Source organism: Vanessa cardui, chromosome 23 (genome assembly GCF_905220365.1).
Source record: "Vanessa cardui chromosome 23, ilVanCard2.1, whole genome shotgun sequence".
Classification (NCBI taxonomy): Eukaryota; Metazoa; Arthropoda; class Insecta; order Lepidoptera; family Nymphalidae; genus Vanessa; species Vanessa cardui.
In genome coordinates this window covers 317,906-339,067 of record NC_061145.1, presented here as the reverse complement: position 1 = coordinate 339,067, position 21,162 = coordinate 317,906, and the positions used below count along the sequence as shown (strand labels likewise).

The following is a 21,162-nucleotide window of genomic DNA, read 5'->3' as shown; positions in this document are numbered from 1 at the left end:
ATAATTTATATTAAACGAACAATTTTATAAATAAGAACTTCAGATTATTTTCTTTAAATAAATCTTATCCAAATTGTCAAAAAAAGTACCAAAAACTTGAAATACTTCAAATTAAATTCACTTATTTGTCTACACACTCGGATAACTTATCACTGAGCCATCATGCACGCTCTCGTACACTTTCATTTGTTTTATGATATGGCAGAATGCTGCAGCTGAGAGGAACTTCAAAGCAATGTGCGGATTGTAGAGCTTAATTAACTAAATTGATATAACCCAACGTCTAAATGATACTATGGACCAGTCGAGTGTAGCGTGAATATTGAGAGCGTATAATAAGTATGAATCTATCTAGGGAAAAGAAGATAAAGTGCAAAAATATCCTTGTTTCCAAGCATAGTTGTTAGATTTTTTCAACCAGATACACGTTACATCAAATTTAACCTTAATCTTAAACGAGCCTTTTATAATTCTTAATTTTTTCACCCTAGTTCGAACCTGCAATCTTAGTTTTAGATTCACGAGTTTTAACCACTGAGCCATCGAGGATCACGATGTATGTAATTGTATTTACAAAAGTATTCATTTTGAAAAAAATATATTTTGTACAGATACATTTCTGTTATTTAATTAAAATAAATTGAATTATACCTTTTTTAAGCCGTTACTTATTTCTTTCTTGTTTTATAATCTATTAAAATTATATACATATATTGTATAACGATTTTTATAAAACCTAGTTTTTGTTTTGTTTCTACGTACAAACAAATATAAGGCAATTAACATAATTGAATAGTTCGTATTTCAATCACGTGGGCGATGGCTTCAAAGTTTGGAACTAACACAATAATTTTGTTATTCGATGACTTTAAATTACTTAATGTATTAAATCAGTTTCAAAAGAGCTCCTCGATCTTATATAATCGAGTTTAAACCAAAGAAGCGCCTGATTAATAACATTAAGCAATTTTGACACAAAACAATATTGCTTTTATTTTAATATTGCTAAACCTTGACCAACTAATGCCGCGTTACATTGTATATATGGTAAAGATTCCAAAGTGTTATTTTCCTGACCGATAAGGGATATGGCAGACATTCTTAGAAGATTAGACTAAATCTTTCCAACTTGCAAAAATAATTCCAATAAGTTTTTGATTGACAAACATTTTTTCCTGCAAAATGTATTGTTTCCACATGCCGCAAATATATGGTCTTTGATAAAACCCCATAATAAGTGAATACTTTTTGGGACTACGGGTTGTTAGGACTCGAATGATGTTAGATCTGGGATACAGTTCCTCCTAGTATTATCTACTTTTCACCAAAAACCTCAATTACTATTTGCCTTGGACACAGAACTGGTGTGGTGCACCGTCATGTGCAGTCATATGTTTACGCGAACAATCAAGTGTACGTTTTTCACTAATTGACGCCGCACGTTTTACTGAAACTTTAAGTGACCTTCCAAATAAACACGTTTAAAGCCTCCACTGTGATTCTTACAATTCGATTATCTCGATGTTTCGATTTTTCATCTACACTTGTATACTTCATCACTATCATCATCAAAGTCGCTTACCACTGTCTGTTCCTATGTATGCTTAAATCAACGGATTTTGATGCGTTTTTTTTATAGATAGATTGATTTAAGAGGAAGGTTCTTGTAGATAATACTTAAACAATATAGTAAAGAAACACATATCATTTTATATGTTTCTAATGTGATTTTGATAAATAAACAAATTCTATAGATTATTTAGTATCAGTATTGCACCCGTGCGGAGTCGAATCGGGTTGCTAGTGTAGTAAAGGTCGGTGAATTTGTCTTAAAATCGGTAATGACTACATCAAAATAAAAAATGCATTCCTTAAAAAGTGGTAATGATGATGTATAATATGTATGTATATATGATATATCGGTCTTCTCTAACAATGGAACTTACGTCTCAAATATTCTCCGTAACACTTCATACCTCACCTGTATACCTGAGAAAACTCAAAGTAAAAAAGATCTCCCAATGTCAATCCATCATTCTCGGTCATCTTTTCTTTACCTTCGAAATATATTAATGAATGAAGAGAAACAAGTAAGGTTCAAAATTATTTTAATTAATTGAATATATAATAAGTTTAATGCTATGTAATTTAATTAGTGTAAATGCGTGTTTGACAAAGCTAATTTGGGATTTATCTTCCAATTCTTCTCGACCCATGCAAGGAGGTGCAGAGCGCTCGAAAGTGCGCCAAATATTTCAGATGATTAACATGATTTTCAACAATGAATTCCAACTCGTAGGTATTTAAGATTCGTGCAATATTTTCACGGATAAAATTGAAAATGTTCATCGCGATCCGTCAGTCATAGCTATTAGCATAATAAATACAATTATCCATCAAAATGCCAGCGCCCAATTAATATTCAATATTGAATTTGTAACTTTAGCAGCAATTACTTTCAACGAAAGTTGCCCTAATTTGCATAAGATATCCGAGGCAAGGCCTTTTCGAGCTGATTATTAATTAAAAAGTTGATATTGTCTCCGTATCAATTTGTTAACTGAAAATAACCAAAAAGTAATTTCTTTTAGTGGTGGTGACCCTGTTGTAGATATTATTTTTAGAGAAAGTGGACTCTTGGCGACGAAGTCCAACGAGACCATTCCTTATCTGATCCGCGTGGAGTGCCACATCCTACATTTATGGGACCATTTGGAAAGAGGAGGAAAGGACAACAAAAAGGCTCTCTTTTGATTGCCGTAAATAAACGACAATATAGAAGATTTTTTAAATAAATGAAACTGTGTAAGATTTTTTAAAATTTAATTTCCGGTTGGTTTTACCAAATCAAATAAGATAAGAGCTGAGATAGCCCAGTGGTACTGTGGTGGTAGTGGTAGAACCCGATGATTTGTGTTTCAAGCCCGTTCAAGCACCACTAAATATATGTGCTTAATTTGTGTTTATAATTCATCTCGTGCTCGGCGGTGAAGTAAAACATCGTGAGGAAACCTGCATGTGTCTAATTTCATCGAAATTCTGCCACTTGTGCATTCCATCAACCCGCATTGGAACAGCGTTGTCGAATATGTTCCAAACCCTCTCCTTAATGGAAGAGGAGGCCTTAGCCCAGCAGTGGGATATTACAGACTGTTACTTTACTGTACTTTACCAAATATCAGTTAATAAATCCTTTGAATATCCAACTGCTAAGGTATCTTGAGAAAAGTTTAAGGCGCTCTTGCATAACAGGATATCATCAGAAATACAAAAGTTACCTCACTTTTCTTTCATTAAAATTTATATGACATTTTTAAAGTGAAAAAAACCACTAAAAACTAGCATCTTGTTTCCCAATGACACAGTAGCATGTGTGGGCGAAATCTAGGAAATGATCTTTAAATTCCACACTTAGATGTAATTTAAAGCTGTAATATTTCACGCGTTTTGATAACTGCTTATAATGCTTTAAATACGGTACAGTTTAGTGTTTAAGCTTGTTTTAAACTGATCTTTTTGCGTACACGTCGAGAAGGAGGTATCTTTTCTTTGTTTTCGTAATATAACGTTGTTATTTTTTCTGAACTGTTTTCCATCGTAATATACCTAATTGAGGGTTATATTACTTTTCTCTTTTCTCCTTACGTTTAATATACTTAATAGATTGCTATATTTTTTCGTCCTTCGTATTTCATTATAAAAAATATTCCTTTAATAAGAATCCGCATCGCCCAAGCTATCTTTGTTATTTAATATACATATATCGAATATGAATATGTTAGGCAGTTAATAGTTTGTAAAATTGCCTTTCAAAAAAAAAAATTGAATCTTTTTAGAGTCAGTCAAGCAACATTGCTTAGAGTTGCCGTTCCGATTTTATGGGTGACTTCTTTATTCCCAAGGTTGGTTGTTGGTTAGTGTATTGACGATATAAAATCAAAATCAAAATAAACTTTATTCAATTGGGCTTTTTTCAAGCACTTTTGAATCGTCATTTAACAATTAAGTGAAGCTACCACCGGTTCGGAAAGTAGATTCTACCGAGAAGAACCTGCAAGAAACTCAGTAGTTATTCTTTTTCAACATTTAAAGAAGTTGATAACATTTCCTTCAGCGCCAATTGATAAGCGACTGATTGTACAACTAAGTAGTAGGACTACTTACCGCCAGTGGTACAATCTGTATCAGGTTTTATTTGTTAACACACTCAGTACACGAAATAGAAATATAACACCATACGTCATTTTGCTGTAACGTTACGTAGTTTACGTTACATTCCAATTTCAACGTATTGTTCATCATTGTATTATTATATTTAATGCTTAAAATAAGTTTTACGTATACTAAATATTAAAAAGTAAAGCGGATAGCAGAATCATTCAATAACAATGCGTAGATAAGATAAGAAAGGAAACAAAATAGTTGTGACGTCACTAATATTTATTTATTATTATTTATTATTTTTTTGGAAACAAACAGTGCAATAGAACAGTTATATGAAAAACAATAACACTGATATCTAATACAAATCAGATGCAGGATAATAAGAAGATGTCCTTATCTTAATCCTAGCGTAGTTACATACAACAACAAAACCCTGCGTATTTCCGACTGCTGAGCTAAAGCCTCCTATCCCTTCTGAGGAGAAGGTTTAGAACGCAGTAGTTAATAAAAGTTGTTTTATATTAATTTTATCAGTAATTAATCTATAACAAACAAGACGGATGCTTTAGATAGAAAAGTTGCTAAAGAAATGGATACTTAACATTTTGCACGCCTCGAACGCGAAGCCTTTCATATCTAGAAAGTAAAAGTAACGGTAGTTTTACATTTAATAACATCTAACAGTTTGGTACTTTATGATAAAATTAATTAATAACATTCAATATTCTTAAGGTTCAAAGGGCATTCCATGCAGGAAATGATTATGTCAAAACTCCTTATAAGTTCTTAAAATTACAACAACTAATAACAAACATTTATTATTAAGTTGATAACTTCTTTTGGGAGGGTAAACCACTTTGTTACGTAACGCGTTACGGGACCAGTCTGTCTGGCTTCCTTTTCTCTTACGTCTCAGCGGTAGACAGGCTATAACGAGACGAATAATGTACATACACAAAACCTTAAAACACATAACAACTATTGTAAGAGAATCATACATAATTTAAGTAATAACAAGAAAAGCTTAGTTTTAATCGAGTTAAACAATTTCGACATTCAAAAGTTATTATTTATAACTACTTATACTGTAAGAGGTACGCATACTACTATTAATGTACACACATGAAAATTGTGTATCTATATATTTTTTCTTCCAGTATCAATCCTTTATATAGAACCTTGTGCCAGTGCGAAGCCGGGTCGGTTAGCTAGTTAAGGATCATGTGCAATCATTTTCACAAAGAAAAAATGTATATTCGCTATCGTTATTTATCATATACTGATAGTATATCTGTTGAAGATAAAGGGTGTAATCAAACACGGTACGATTTCACAATACTTAAAGTAAATATATTATTGAATACATTTTATAACATATGAGTCTGGAGGAATTGCATACTTCTATTGAATACACTATATAAAAATATGCTACACTCCTATTTTATGAATTATAATAGATAGTCCATTGCATAATTTGTTTGCCCATTAAACATTCACAATATAATAATCAGTCTTTACCCATCTAACTTATCCTGCAGAGTACGTCGTACATTTTGTAAGCGATTTCCGCCCCCCCAAATCCTATGTAACAAGTGTTATGAGTCGGATGAACTTTGCCAGGCGTCAATGATAGCTGATGTCTCGCTCTTCCGACGTATAGAGTCTCTCCAGACGTCGTTCTCCCACCGGCGATCGCTCCAGGAGGTATAGATCCATTAGAGGCCGGCACCCACCTGAGGTGATCAGGCTTAGCGCATAGAACTTCTATATTCTGAACTGGAATCTCTTTACCGTTATACATGACAGATGCTGCGTTGTGTCTCACGGATAATTTCCCAGGAATCAAGTCCCCATTGTGCCAAGCCCGAATCACCCATAGAGGACTGCCATCCCAACCCTCTTGACCTCCAATCACAGCTTTCCCAGTTAGACTGCCTGCTGTCGTCGAAGTCGATGGAACCCAATCGTAATCACCAGCTGTCTCAGATATTTGCACTTGTTCAGATGGCGTGCTGGACGTCTCTCCGTGGTAGATGTAATTGGTGATGTATGTTGGTTGATTGGTGTCCGGTGGTGGCATGACAGGCACGGGTACCATCATTGTTCCAGGAACATAGTAGGGCATTGGCGGCGGGTGCTGCGGTGTAACTTGGCCATAATCTGTGGGGGGATAAGTGTGACGAGGAGGATATGGCGGTGGTGGCGGATTCCATCCAGGGTGTCCGTAGTACGGGGGAGGTGGTGGTCCGTGGGGTGGGTAGCTCATCTTCACTTGAGATCGGTAATTAATTTAAAACAGAATACACTTTATCAATAATATAATAATGGCTCCTCGTTCTAGTTGGAGTTCTAGTCGGGGCGCTGTATTTTTTGTAATCACTATCGACTGTATTGGGTCACGGCTTATATTGTTCGCAGTTTTAATCTTATCGTCACTGATAAATGGATACATTCTATAGATTAATATGAATCATTTGTTGCTTTGTTAGTCATTCAGCACTGAAAATAATTTGTATGATTTGTCACCAATTTAATTTCATATCCTTTAAGTCCATTGTGGTCACATCCTCGGAATTTTGCAATAGAGATAAGCCAACTGTATGGAAACTGACAAGACTACGCAAACACAACTGCACGATTGAAAAGAGTTCATGTACAGAAAGCTTTTACTATCCTTTCATGACACGAGATTTTCTTGATTTCAAGAACAAAAAGATCTTTACCAACACCTTTGTAGTACTTTGTTTCAGGAGAATATGTTAACGAAATTTAATTTTATTTAAGTGGTGAAATAAATTATCCTTATAAGATTCTTGCTGATTCTTCTCGCCAGAACCTATTAACTAATAGTAGGTTTACATTGATTATAATCTTGTAAAATTAGCTTACTTGATTTAAGTATGTATATTTTCATTTTAATTTTTACGAGATTAGAACGTGTATCTTGTTGTACTATATTAACATGAAAAGGATAAATAAATTCAACATATATTCAAAATATATATATTTATAAAATATTATTGTAGCTTATTGTTTAACGAATAAAAATTAATGTACACACCTCTACTCAAAAAGATATATAAAAATATTCGAAAATTATATATTTATTAAAAAAAATATATCTAGAATATTTTGTACAGAATAAATATTATATCATCGAAGTACTAATTTGTAACTTAACAATTAAATCCACTATTCAATTAGTGGAAATTGAATATCTACGAATTGATTTCATTAAATCGTTTGCTTTACAAATTATTTATAAGACCGAAAACAATTCTTGTCACATTTAATTTATTATCATTTACACCCGACGTTAAACTTGTTATCAGCATTGATTGACACTCGAAAGAAACATTTTTCATTATACATTTAGGTTCAAGACATTTTCCATGATCAATTACATGATGTTTCTTATCTATCACTGACAACACATATGCCAATTTCATGACGATCTGTTGAATAATTAAAACGTGAAACGTAACAAAGTTATCATGTATTTATAAATAGTTGAAATATCTTTCATAAATACTATTTACTAAAACTTCAATAGCCTTTAGTCTCTGGTGTGAAATCAATCGAAGTGAAGGTGGTATTGGTCCATGGATATGAGGCGTGGTGTCAGGTCAAGACGACAGCCCTGAAGACGCATCTGTTGCCGTCCATGAGCGCGGGCCACACGAACGACTTGATCAGGTCGGAGCGCCGCTCGCGCGCGTCGCCCAGGGAGAAGCGGACGTGCTTGTCCGGATTCATCACGACTGCAAATGGAATACATTGCTTTGAAATTTTCAACGAGCTTGGAATAAAATACGTGTGCCATTCTGTTTATAATTCCGTCTCAGCACGGAATACTCGAAAGATATCTGCTTAAAATGCCGTATGAAATTCTGCCTCATTTCTATCCACAACATATAGTGGAGAAGAGAAGCCTATCTACCGGATGTTTTGATTTAGTTTCTTTAAATTTTTTGTTTTAAAATTGCGTCTCGAGTGAAAATTTTGTCAACCTCCGGGGTCGCGAGGTACCGGGTTCTATTCCCGGGCCAAAATTTAATTAGTTTTCTATGTTAGTGTCTCTATGTTCTATGGTCTGGGTGTTTGTGGTACCGTTGTTACTTCTGATTTTCCATAACAGAAGTGCTTTAGCTACTTACATTAGCATGAGCGTAATGTATGTGATGTTATCCAACATTTATTTATTTATAAATAATTGAAAATTAAATAGGGCATGATGGCTATTATTATTTAAATTTTAAAAACATATTCATTTTCAATTCAAATTCAATAATTGTATACATCATATCGCGAACATTTTCATATTGACATTGACAATTTGAAAACGCTCGTGAATATGTATGTGTAGGGTTCCTACCTGGTGTGAAGTCAGTGTCTATGCGTAAGGGCGGTGAATGCAGCGCCAGGGCCCACGCGGCGCGACACGCGGCCGCCGCCAGCGCGTGCAGGGCTCCGCACGAAGACAGGCAGGGGTACTCCCGCAGCGTATTCGCTACCTGCGACACACAAGCCGTATTTAGTACGTCAGTATTGATATGTTAATGGAATCATCTCCACAAATCAAAAAACATGCAACGTTAATATCAGCAATTTAAAACGTAGTCTTGAAATACCTAAAATCGGATAAAACGTGTCTTTTACGGGAAGTCTCTGAAAATGAACTCATACACGAGATCGCTGGTATCGAATAGAAAATACTTTTAAAAAAGCTTTAAATGAACCATTTTTTATTTTCATCTTATTTTAAACACTACCAAAATTAAGGTATTCTTCTAGCACAGCTACCAACGAAAATCCAAACAAAGTGTGGCATAGTTAATACAAGAACATGATATTAACGCTCGTCGCGTTAATAGAAAAAAAGCAGGTAACTACACAGCGCAACTGTTAATTCAATAATAAGATACCAAAAACTTCCTCTGCAATGCGTTGAACATTATGGTATGAGTTCCAAGTATATTGGCTTAGATTTTACATTTAGGCGTTACAAAATAAATCGTCCTCATTTATAAACATTTATAAGTGTAGAAGATATCGTACTTGATTGATAACAGTCCGCTCGGCTTCCCCCAGCGGGAACGTGTGCGCAGTGCTCCGCAGCAGACGCAAGGCCGCGGCCGACAGCTGCGCGGCGCCCGGCGTCGCGTCCGACTCGCAGCCGAGCAGAGCCTTCACTTCGCTGATTCGCTTGTCTCGGAGACTGATCGCCGCCCGGAAGGAGAGCTAACGATATGAGGATACTTAGTCATTTTATTCCGAAACTCCCTTAAAAATTTTAATATTTGTCTTGAATAATATATACCCGTATTACATTTAACATTGATTTGTTACCTCTGGTTCGGAAAAAATACAGCCTGACAGAGGGAATCAACTTCGTTTTCTGTTAACCAATCGTCATATTGCTAAGATTCCCTTATGTCTCCCGTGCCTATAGTTACACTGGCTAACTCACCTTTCAAACTAGAACACAGCGATACTAAGCATTTCTGTGTTCTAGTTTCTTGTTGGCGGTAGAAGTCTTGTATAAAGTAACACAAAACAATAGTATACCAAAACAATTAAACTTTATCTTTAAATATTATAATTTTATAATCTTAATATATTTGTTATATCTAATGTATAATGTGCAGTCAAATTACAGAATATGAATAGTGAAACGCCTGTAGAAAAATAATAGCAATTATTGACATGAAAGAAATTGCTCTTTAAAAATAGTAATTCACTATTGATATCGATATAATTGACCTGATTGTATTGACTTAAACAAATACTTACAACAACAATAGAGAAGACAATCTTATACTTCAGATTGGGTGTAGGCTTGAGAGGCTCGAGCGCGGCGAGCGCCGGCAACGCTTCGTCGGCCGCACGCGCCCACACCGCCGCGTACTGAGACACTAGCTTACTCCTGCAAATTTGGAAGGAAAACCATAAAAAAATTGAAACAAGATTATTACTAACATTCCATGTAACTAATAATCGACGTTTGAAAGTATAAATTTTCCCGTTAAGGAGAGTAGGATTACATGACATGACAGGACATTGCTGTTTACAATTTCTTCGTCTACCATTATATCTTACTATCTAGATCTTAACAAGGTGTAACGAACAAGATTCAGCGCTTTCAAAATATCGACATAGATTTGTATTTGGCCTTCGCAAATATGAACACGTCTCCGAATTTCACAATAAACTCAATTTGCTCTCAAGTCGCCTTTGAAATACGAAAATACTATCTCAAATAATATATGCGTTCTCTTCAAAGCTGAGACGACCATTTTAGAGCACACAACGCTTTTATTGTGATACTTATGAACGGTCATTTCTTTCGCATAGAAACTTAGTTCTGGAAACTCACAAACATACTAATTTGAAAATGATAGTATACTAATCTTATAAGCTATATAAATTATTGCATAAAATCAAAATCAAAGTATTCTTATACCCAAGTAGTATATATATAACCAAGTAGCCTTATAAAACCTTTGAATAATCATATTTAATTAAATCGAAGCTTACATAATTACATATATTTACTACAGGATATGTTATATTTATCGGTACTATACTTAACCACCGTTAACATTTACTACATAGTATAAAACAAAGATTACCGCTGCAATTACTTAGATTTTGATGCTTATTTTTTAATAGATAGGGTGATTCGAGAGGAAGGTTTTTGTATATAATATATGGATTACTATATTAGTAAAGAAACACTAATAATTTTAGAAGTTTCTAATGTGATGTCGTAAATATTTAATAGTATAGTAGTATAGTCTGTAGAATATTTAATATCAATATGCAGCCGGGACAGACCGCAAGTATATGTATATTTATACACATATCAAGCTGGTCGTTGACCATAGCTGTTTCTTCACCTGTCTGGATGTTGCTGTGAGTCGTCGCTGTCGGAGTGGTAGCCGTCACTGGCGGAGTCTGTCGGCGAGCGCGGCGTCGTCTCCGCCGTCAAATGACCCTCATTCATCTGAGACAAGACAGCTGCACAACCACGGGAGTAGCTCATTAATACACCTGCAACTGGCCTGAAATAGAAATTTTAATAATTAAAGAAAGAAATGTTTATTAAGACACGACGCCAACAACAAAAATAAAAACATATTAACTAATTGTAACTACTAATTAAGATAATCTACAAAAAAATGACAACAAAACGCAACAGTGATATTTAACGTGTCCCAAAGGAATTAAACCTTCATTGTGTAATTAGGGGTGTTAATAAATAAGAGAGACATAAACATGTAGAATTTTCTGTGTTATACGGAAACAGATGAAGCTATTTATGATCGTGACTTTAAAAGTTATAAATATTGTGTTTTTATAAATTGATCACTTTTTCTGAAAATTTTGCATTTAAGCACTTTACATTTTAGGTTTTTATTTTTAATAATCTGTGGCTAAAAGTTGCTCCAAAAAACGTCTCTCTTCTCCACTTTTGACTCAATCATTACTTAAACATATTTTTAAAAAGAGCGTTATAAAAATAATGTAATATTTAATAACATTATAATTAAATATTCTTCTCTCATTCTGTCTTAAGTCTTAGTGCTGTTTGCAAATGGAACTCCTGATCCTCAAGAGTACGTGTAAACATATATGACATATATTTGTTGTTATAATATTGGATAAGCGTTTGATTTGATTGGGTTTGATACTTTTTGGGATACGACAATGTGCACGAATTTCACAGCTTCGGTATTTAATATTGTTTCTAAAATTTGTCTATATTATTAAAAAAGCCATAGACTTATTAATGCTTTCATCTCAGATGTTACTACCCTAATTTCGTACGACGTTTTAGAACAACAGAACATAATAAAGCTCTAATCCACTACTCGAGAAAAAATTACAATAAATTGTTGATTGATAAATTGATTGTTTCAATTGATAATCTTATCTCCATAATTTTCTACAATTTTAATCGAAAGACAGCTTCATGATCTTAATTTCGATACCTATCCATATACAAATACAAGTCTTTTTAGCTAACTCTATGATGAAGACTACTTTGTTGAGTCGGAACGTTGTGTCAGTCACTCAATTACCCACTAGTAAGTCTCCACTCTATCCACCGGCTTCAAACGTAAGATCGAGCAACTCGTCCCAAGAACAATAAGAAATGATAATTCGCGTAATGAACTGGCTTCAGAACAAAGTCTGATGATATAATCTTTCCCAGACCACGTTCCTGGGAACGAAAGTTTTATATAATTTTTTAGTGTAATGACTCCGTCATATTGTAATTAATACAAAAATGTGTGCAGGTAATAGAAATAAGAAAGTCTTGCCTCGGATTATCCATTTGCAGCGAAATTAATTACCATTTCTTAATGTGACGCTGTTTCTATTCTTCTTTAAATTAAATTTATTCGAGTACATTTCATTTTTATTCCAAAATAAAACGCATTATCGTTTTCTATGTAACCGTAATTACAGTGAGAATTAAACGAAGCTATCACTAAATGTATTGCTTTATAATACAAAAGGGAAACTCAAAAAAGTTTGGACATAATTTAAATAGATAGAACAAAAGCGTAAAATGTTTGTACAGAGTTACACGAGAAGGAAAATCAAAATATATAGATATATTAATCAAATAGTTTATAAAATTATTTACAGGCACCATAGTAGGAGCTGTAACGATTGTCGCAGGACAAACCGCGTGGTGTAGCTAATAATATTATATCCTATTTATTGATTAGTGTAATCGACTTCACAATTAACCTAGGATATTTAATTTCTCTCACTATAAAATAATTTACATGCAACTTGACTCTTTAATACTGATAATTATGAAAACTGTAGGAATAGGAAAGTATTAGCTGACTGTATAACAAGTAGTAATCAAAAGAAAATCTTATCTGTAAAGAAAGATCATTACAACTTCATTAATAAGGAAATTTACTGAGACGCTACGAAGTTGTCTAAGTAAATACATCAGAACTATAAATAAGAAATACGAGATTAGCAACTCAATGAATGCGATGTAAGTAACATCTTACTAAGTAAAACAACATCTAGATAGCAGAGAAAACAGCATACCTAACTTTTTCTTAAACGATTTGTTGGAAAACTTCGATTTCCAAAACTTTCATCGGAGAGTTGTTTACAAATACTTTTCATATTAATCAATGTTCATTTTATTTACTTTCTTGACAGTATAGACGTTTTGATTAAATTGGATTCCGTCATTATTATCTATACACATAATAGGAAGCCATTCGTTCTCTATACTAATATTATAAAGAGAAAAACTTTGTTTTTTGTTTGTATGAATAGGCTCAAAAATAATGGACAGATTTAAAAAAAAATCTTTCACTATTTAAAAGCTACTTTATTCACGAGTAACATAGACTAAATATTATTTTGGAAAATATAGGACTCCGTATGATATGTATGTAACACAATCAGATGATATTTTATACCCCTCAAATTTATAATTACACTCGTGCCCTCACCCATCTGGCCGAAACCCATAAATATTAACTATTCCTATTTGGCGGTAGAATGTATAATTTTATTATCTAGACGAGCTTGCCAATGCCCAGTCACCAAAAGAAGTTTGCTTGCTTGCTTTGTGCTTTGCTGGCTTTTGGCTCACAATAACGCTTTAATCGCACATCTACTAATTTTAACAATAAATTGCCTGCAAATACCCTCATTTTTGTATGAAACAACTAGAAGTAGCAATGATGTCTATTTTGAGCCCGATCTCAGATCTCAAATGACCATAAGCCCTAAAACCTTACTATGTATAGGTATGCGTCACTTCTCCAACACGAATACGTTACAAATGTTAACATTTAATAAATGAAAATGATGAAAGATGAATAAAGTCGTTCGACATGAGCATTCAAATGGGAACAAAAAATGTCCCGTTTTCTAATTTGCAAAAAGTAAAACATTACACAGACAAGCGAAAAAAGTCCATCCATCATAACAAAGCAAGCAATTCTTCAACAATAAGATTAGATGCAGTCGTAATTTTATGTATCTAAAATATGAATGGAGAGAAATTTTACAACCTTATTAAAGTTAACAATAGCAATAACAACACGAGAAGCACATTGTGTGAACAAACGAGCCGGTTCGCGGAGACTTTACTTCAAACGGTAACTTTATGGTCTACGTAATGCTTGAATGAGGCGCTAATTCAGCCGCCACTTTGTTACGTCAGAACAAAATGCCTGAAGACTTTTTGTCAGTTGAAATTCGAAAATATCTATTGTGATTGATTCTTGTACCGGTTACGACCATCCATAATTATGGTCATCATCGGCCATTCGCAGGCCACTGCTGGGAATATGCCTCCCCAAGTTTATCTTTCGCATCCGTCTTTCGCTAAGATAAAGGGGCCTTCGTAAATTTTCTGTGTGAGTATTTTGGTCATTGTAGCCATAACTACAATGTTCAAAGCAATTAATCACGATCGTCGTCAGCCAATCGTGATCACCTTCTTCGAATCATCTGTCCACCTTGCTAGAAGGCTCTTTTAGCAGCGTTTGTCTGGATTGTTTCTACTCTAGAGTTCACTTGGCCTTTCGACACACGTGACCAAGAAACTGCTACTTTAGTGGACTAATTATGCAAACTATGTCAATAATTTTGGTATAAAATGTCGTATCATTCTGCAAAGTGGAACAGACTACCTATTTCACAGATAGGTGTCATATGAACCTCGTTTCTTGCGGATGAAGTTGATAATATTTGTTAGGTAAATGTCCCAAATTTCATCCATCATACAAGTGATTCAGCAACTGCTAATCCTCCCCTCTAACCCTCGCATATATGTACAAACATTTTAGTTATTCAAATGTTTATTCAATCATTGGAAACGAGTGTAATACAAAAGATTGTATTTGATAAAAACCCAGACGATTAATAACGTATATAGATTTAGAAACGACTCAAAGATGCAATAGGAAGATAATAAAAAGCAACACCAAGATTTACACAGCAGTAACAGTCATTAAACCGACAACAAAAACACCGATCACTTATAAAACATGTAATTTAAACAAAACGGAAACAGTTAAATAACAGGTACACATCGCTATCGAGAACTGTTATCTGCAGTGTTACATAACCAATACGGTTTAACGATATCACGTAATGTTTAAAATATATTAAATTTACACTCACGCCTACATGGTTATTACTTTTACATTACTTATAAAACTCGTTTTTTTTATGTAAGATAATTTTAAAACGACAAAACTTTGTTTTCCTTTGCATATTTAAAATAATCAATTTTGTTTTCGATGACCATATCATGATTGCATTTAATTATAACTAAATGAGGTCATAGTTATAACAGTTAATAATTTTATTTATTTAATATTAAGGAATGTTTGTTAAAGTAAAAGCCAAAGTCCCTGAGGTGTGCAAGGCCTACTCTTCTCGTAAGAAATTCTTAAGTTATCGATCAAAAATAACATCGACTCGCACTTGAGCTTTACTCAAGTGCGAGTCGATGTTATTTTTATGTATTGTTCTTAAATGAAAAAATATCTTCACGTAATTCGTTTTCCGTAATTATTATGATTCTATAAAAATAGCGATGGCAAAACTGTAAGTCTTCAAAATACCTATTGAAGTCTTTTAATGATCTTTATAATGCTAGTAAGAGGTTAGAGATTGTCATTCATTGTCAGGGTATCTACTCAGATGTTCCTTCACAAAGTCCAGAATTGTCTTTTCTCACTAAGTAACCATCATCATCCTCCTGTCCTTATCCCAATTTACTTGGCGCAGCATGTCTTCTTCCATACTTCCCTATCTGACGTCATCTCACAAGTATCATTCTATCATGCCATATCATCTTTCACACAATCCATCTATCGTAGTAGTAATCCCCTTCTTCTTCAACCATCCATATTCAAGACTTTCCTCACAATATGTTCCTCAATCATCCGCACAACATTCCCATATCATAGCCGCACTAACAGATCTATTATTTGATTTGATTGAATTAATGAATCATTCAATGAATAGAACAATTCAAAGCATAATATTAATGTTCTTATAGCTCGTACAACATCGTGATGAGGCTTCAAATCGCATTTCATTTCAGCCAATCGAACTGTTCCTCTAGTTAAATGTAATGTAAATATTACGTAATTATTTATGACCACGCTTTTTCGGCTTCTGCTTTCACCGGACACGTAACGATGAAATCAATCATGAATGCCATTTTATTTTGTACATAACACACGTCAATATTGGATTTGCTTTTAGATGAGCTGTGGATAAATTTGAACAAACATTTATTTTGCAATCAAGATACTTTACTACTGGTTATATACGCCGATTACTTTTATGAACGCTGGTGAAATCTAAGTAAAAGTGCTTTTTTGCTTTGTATACTCCTCTAATTGAGTAATCCTTGCTATAAGTAAAATTAAATTAGAATATATATTTGTAAGATTTTTTTGAAAAGATTTGTAGATCTTGATATTTCGCTTTGACGACCTCCGTGGTCGAGTGGTGTGTACACCGGTTTTCATGGGTACGCCACTCCGAGGTCCCGGGTTCGATTTCCGGCCGAGTCAATGTAGATTATCATTAGTTTTCTATGTTGTCTTGAGTCTGGGTGTTTGTGGTTTTTTTTTTTTTTTTTTTTTATGGCATAGGAGGCAAACGAGCAGGAGGCTCACCTGATGGAAAGTGACTACCACCGCCCATGGACACCTGCAACACCAGGGGACTTGCAGGTTGCCGGCCTTTCAAAAAGGAGTAGGCTCTTTTCTTAAAGGTTCACATATCAATCTTAACTTCTTATACACCAAACCAAAATTTAAATATAAAACTACACACAATTATAAATAATGTACTCAAATGGTTAGAAGACCATAATTTAGAAATAAATTTTTCAAAAACAAAAATAATGCAGTTTAGGCCATATCAAAAAACGCCACTAGAAATAAACTTTTCGTACCAAGGACATCATATAGAATGCGTAGAAAATTTTACGTTACTCGGAATCAACATAGACTCTAACATAAATTGGAAATCGCACATAGCCCTAGTCAAATCAAAGCTTTCTAAATTTATATATGCCCTACGGGAATTAAAACGTACTACTGACCAGATGGCATCCTTAAGCGCCTACTATGCGTACGCCCACGCGTGGTTGAGCTACGGGGTCATATTGTGGGGAAACAGTACTGATGCAAAGGATTTATTTGTATTACAGAAAAAATGTATTAGAATTCTAGCTAAAATTACCTCAAAAGAAAGCTGCAAACCGCATTTCAAAACATTAAAAATATTAACCTTACCCTGTATTTACATATTAGAAATTTATAAATTCGTTAAAAACAATAAAAAAATGTTCAACCAAATATCTGAAAACCCGAGGCGCTTTTAATCACGATATAAATATAATTTTGAAATTACAACATCAAAACTGAAACTTCACCAATCGGGCACACATGCTATGTGCATAAAAATTTTCAATAAATTGCCGGATGTATTTAAGCAAAATATAAATGAACCAAGCTACCCAAATAAGTTAAAAGAAATTCTTAAAAAAAAATGCTATTACACCCTCGAGGAATATCTGACAGATAAAATTGTGATATAACGTCCGTCTCTCTAACATTTGCTACGCCCTAGCAGGGTTATTTCATGTAAACTAAAGTTTAATTGTATGTGTGAGCATGAAACCGCAAATAAATAAATAAAAATAAAAAATAAAATGTCGTATCGGTTCGGAAAAACCGCCGGCGAAAGCGGTGGTACCGTCGTTACTTCTGATTCCCATAACACAAGCGCTATAGCTACTTACATTGGGATCAAAAAATGTATGTGATGTTGTCTCATATTTATATTTATTACTGTGGTCGGTTTGATTCTATCGTCTTTGTATTCACCCACCAGCCCACACTGGAGTAGCGTGACAAAATTAGCTTCAGCTGGGTAAGTACCCGCCAAGCATTAGGAACATAACAACTTGGTTCCCAAGGTTGACGGCGCATTGCTGATATTAGGAATGATTAATGAGGAACATTTCTAACGACCACAGTGTCTATGGGCGGTGTCAAAGAAGTGTGACCACTTACCACCAACTTTCCCATTTGCACACCGACTAACCTATTCTATAAGAGAAGACAGTAACCATTCTATAATGTTTGTTTTCCTAAATTGACAACAACAAAACCGACAGCCTCTCAATTTCCCACTGCTGGGCTCAGACCTACTCTCCCTTTGAAGAGAAGGTTTGAAGCTTATTCCACCACGCTGTTCCAATGGGAATTGATGGACTCACATGTGGCTTAACTTCGTTAAAATTAGACACATACAGATTTCCTCACGATGTTTTCCTTCACCGCGGAGCTCGAGATAAATTATAAACATAAAATTAGCACACGAAAATTCAATAGTGCTTGCCTGGGCTTGCCCGCAATAATCGACTAAGATACACGCGTTCTAACAACTGGGCCACCGTACTTTTAAATTTATGATAAATAATTTGTTTATATTTACTGCGTATCTCGTAATTGGGTACCTAACTAGTAAGGCCAAGAATCGCATCCGTTGTTATTAAAAAAAATCGAGCCCGTGAAAACGCCATTTCCTCTTCCTACACAGATAACATCGCTTACATCCTACGAGGAATTAGAATCGTAATATTTTGACGGATTATGATTTGTTTTAACGTACAAAATTAAAAAGAACATTATATAAGGTTATTGCGTTAATAAACTTAAAATACAAGGTCGGCTTTTAATTTCGACGCGTTATAATGATCTCTGGTTATCCATGTTACGTATGAGAAATTAGAAAGTTTAGTTTGCATTCTAATACCTAAAAAAACTGTTATAGATGAGTGTACGATAGTGAGGAGAGCTGTAATTGTTTTTATGATAGCAGATACAGTTTCGTTTAGCATTGAAACAACTCGACAAGTGCCACATATCGGAAGATGGAAACGAGAAGTTATTTGGGACACCCTGTGTGACCAGAGTTGTTTTTAATATTGTAAGCCGATTTCTGTGCTAGTGATTATGGGACGAAAAGTCTCATTTTAAAGAGTTCCTTAGTCTCATTTTAATGTGCAGAAAATTAAAGTGGATTATTGATTGCAATGTAATAAATTGTTAAGATTTAACCAATGATTTAGAATTTTAATTTAAAAAAAGTTACTGGCCGGTTAAAGAGATGTGGTGTAAAGAAAAAAAGGAAAAACGCAAACAAACATGAGTAAATTGTATAGACATACTCCAATTCTAACTAAAGTAATGTATACTATTGTATATTAAAATAATCATTTTTAAAAAATCACAATTTTGGCGTCAAATGTAGATGAGTGACTTGCACTTTGGAATGTAATTAAATCAAAACAAAACCTGTCATGTCTTAGGTTTCGAAATTCTTAAAAAACCTTATTATTTATTTATTTATTTTATTTATTTATTTATTAGATCACCAACAAAATACACACTAAAAAATTCCAAATACATGAATAAAAAATAAGACTAGTGGTATCTTACTTATAGGTGATAACAGCATGCACAAAATTAAAGTTAAGCGACAACAAATAGAAGGTAAAAAAAGCTAATTAAAGACTATTTACATAACTCAACAATAAATTAAAATAAAGATAACATAAGTAAACTATCTAAACTAAACAATTTTGAGTATTTACAATTAATATTTTATTTTTAATTTTTTTTTTATATTACCGAAAATATCTAAATCTTTGTCTCCGCTTATTGAGTTATAGGCTCTCATAATTCTATTGAGAGGGGAGTAATGACCCAAATTAGATTTAGACATATGCTCTGAAAAAATCGTGCGTTTGCTAGTGCGTAATGACTTGGAAGGTGCAGAAATATGTATCCGCGATAATAAGTCTGGACAATCCAAAGTGCCATTAATTAGTTTATAGATAAACATGTTGTCCAGTAAGCGTCTTCGATCGGCAAGGGTGTTCATTTTGAAAAAGGCTATTCGATCTTTGTAATTAGGGAGTTTTTTTGCTAAGCCGAATTTAAAGCAGAGATGCCATAAGAAACGTTTTTGAATGCTTTCCAACCTTTTGACGTAAACATCGTAGTGTTCCAGACTACACTGCCATACTCAAGACCACTACGGACAAAAGGGTTGTACAATGTGATCAAAGTCGAAGGATTTTTCAGATCACTACAATTGCGTAAAATGAAACCAAGACTTTTAAATCCTTTTGAACAAATGGAATCAATATGAGTGTGAAAACGTAATTTTTTGTCAATAATGATGCCTAGATCACGAATCTCAGTCAATTCTCGTAAACAGATATTTTTAAGTGTATATGATCTTTGTGGAGTGGATTTCAATCTGCTCACTCTATAAATAATAGACACAATAAAATAAACTTAAAATGCTTGAGAATAATTAAATAGCAATTATGAAAATAATTGTCATTAAAAATTACGTCAAACAAACAAACAATAGCAAAGATTACTCTTTGCTATTGTTTTAATCAGAATTATACTATACAATATACTAGGAAGAGACAGAGAGAGAGAGGCGCCGCCTAATAGCCTCCTGGGTAAGTGCATGACTCTACTGTGAGCCACGTAAAAGAACTCCGTTCCGATAAACAACATAATATATACACACACACACACATATATATATTTGATTAATGATGAATTAAATTGTAAAGTTTTGATTATTGGACCAGGGTAAGATAAGCTTGCTCTGGTGAAACGTTTGACGTGCGGCGCCAAATATTGCTAAGGCAAAGAATAACGACCGGTAAAAGCAGTGTATATCACGCAAACGGATCGCCGACGTCTATACGGATGAATGCATGTAAAACATAACAACATTGTAATCTAACGATACCAGCTTTTAGCGTGATACAAATCCCATATGAAGAGACAAAGATAAAGAATCATTAAATGAAGGACCTGAGAGCATAAAGCATTAACAAGATTTACAGTTCATTAAAGTTAAAGATAAATAGATGTG

At 33.9% G+C, this 21,162-nt stretch overlaps 2 protein-coding genes across 2 annotated transcripts in view; both read right to left on the bottom strand.

Annotated features, from left to right (window-relative positions):
- Positions 1-5,492: 5,492 nt before the first annotated feature.
- LOC124539740 (sulfated surface glycoprotein 185-like) lies at positions 5,493-6,551 on the bottom strand. Its single transcript, XM_047117084.1, has one exon. The coding sequence runs from the start codon at positions 6,428-6,430 to the stop codon at positions 5,687-5,689; it is 744 nt and encodes a 247-aa protein (XP_046973040.1). The 5' UTR covers positions 6,431-6,551; the 3' UTR covers positions 5,493-5,686.
- A 648-nt stretch (positions 6,552-7,199) lies between these two features.
- The window catches only part of LOC124539898, a 35,988-nt gene continuing 22,025 nt past the window's right edge, over positions 7,200-21,162 (bottom strand). The window contains exons 6-10 of the mRNA XM_047117260.1: positions 11,064-11,228; positions 9,958-10,090; positions 9,223-9,405; positions 8,540-8,678; positions 7,200-7,925 (exon numbers count right to left, since the gene is read on the bottom strand). Of these exons, the coding sequence (XP_046973216.1) occupies positions 7,786-7,925; positions 8,540-8,678; positions 9,223-9,405; positions 9,958-10,090; positions 11,064-11,228 (760 nt within the window). The 3' untranslated portion in view covers positions 7,200-7,785. The remainder of the gene's footprint in view (positions 7,926-8,539; positions 8,679-9,222; positions 9,406-9,957; positions 10,091-11,063; positions 11,229-21,162) is intronic.